This window comes from Rhincodon typus, unplaced genomic scaffold (assembly GCF_021869965.1).
Source record: "Rhincodon typus isolate 14 unplaced genomic scaffold, sRhiTyp1.1 hic_rhity00000422, whole genome shotgun sequence".
Taxonomy (NCBI): Eukaryota; Metazoa; Chordata; class Chondrichthyes; order Orectolobiformes; family Rhincodontidae; genus Rhincodon; species Rhincodon typus.
The window spans coordinates 20,047-20,742 of record NW_025966060.1 but is presented as its reverse complement, the minus strand read 5'-3'; the positions used below and the strand labels follow the sequence as shown (position 1 = coordinate 20,742).

The window sequence follows — 696 nt, the reverse complement described above, 5'->3', positions numbered from 1 at the left end:
TGAGGGTGTGTGTGTGTGTGTGTATACACACACACACACACACCCTCAGTTCCAGGTGTATACACACACACACACACACCCTCAGTTACAGGTATATACACACACACACACACTCAGTTACAGACATTGACACACCTACGCCAACACATAGACCTCACTCACACTCAGACTCACGCTCAGTTACAGGCAACAGGCACTGACAGTCACATGAACACACGCACAGTCAGACATACAGATAGAGGCACTGATGCAGACACACACACACACACACACACACACACACACATGGCACAGACTGGGATGGGCCCTGGGATCCTGGTAGATGGACACTCACCGCTCAGGCCCACCCCAGGGGCTGGTTTTGTGGTGAATGTCATTCCAAGTGACCACGTTTGACTGGCCAGTCGTCCGAGACGTCCCCACGGTGAAGATCAGCCTCTGATCGAACGCTTTCTTCAGCAGCTGGTACACCTTGCGGCCCTCGCTACAGTCGGGGAGGTAAGCCACTCTCGTTGTCCCTCGGTACGCCTGGCCTGGGTTTGGGTGTTCTGGCTTAAAACAGCAAACAACAGGTAAAGCACAGCAACCCCACCCCACCCACACAGGTACCCTCCCCATTAGACCATCCACCATTCAGCCCCCTCTCCTCCAACCTGTCCCACAGGAACAGCAGGAGGCCATTCAGCCCCCTCTCCT

The 696-nt window shown here is 54.7% G+C and overlaps 1 protein-coding gene across 1 annotated transcript in view; it reads right to left on the bottom strand.

The window, feature by feature from the left end:
* LOC125488328 (probable E3 ubiquitin-protein ligase DTX3) overlaps nt 1–696 on the bottom strand; it is a 3,569-nt gene that overhangs the window by 1,380 nt on the left and 1,493 nt on the right. The window contains exon 2 of the mRNA XM_048621297.1: nt 335–552. Within this exon, the coding sequence (XP_048477254.1) occupies nt 335–552 (218 nt within the window). The remainder of the gene's footprint in view (nt 1–334; nt 553–696) is intronic.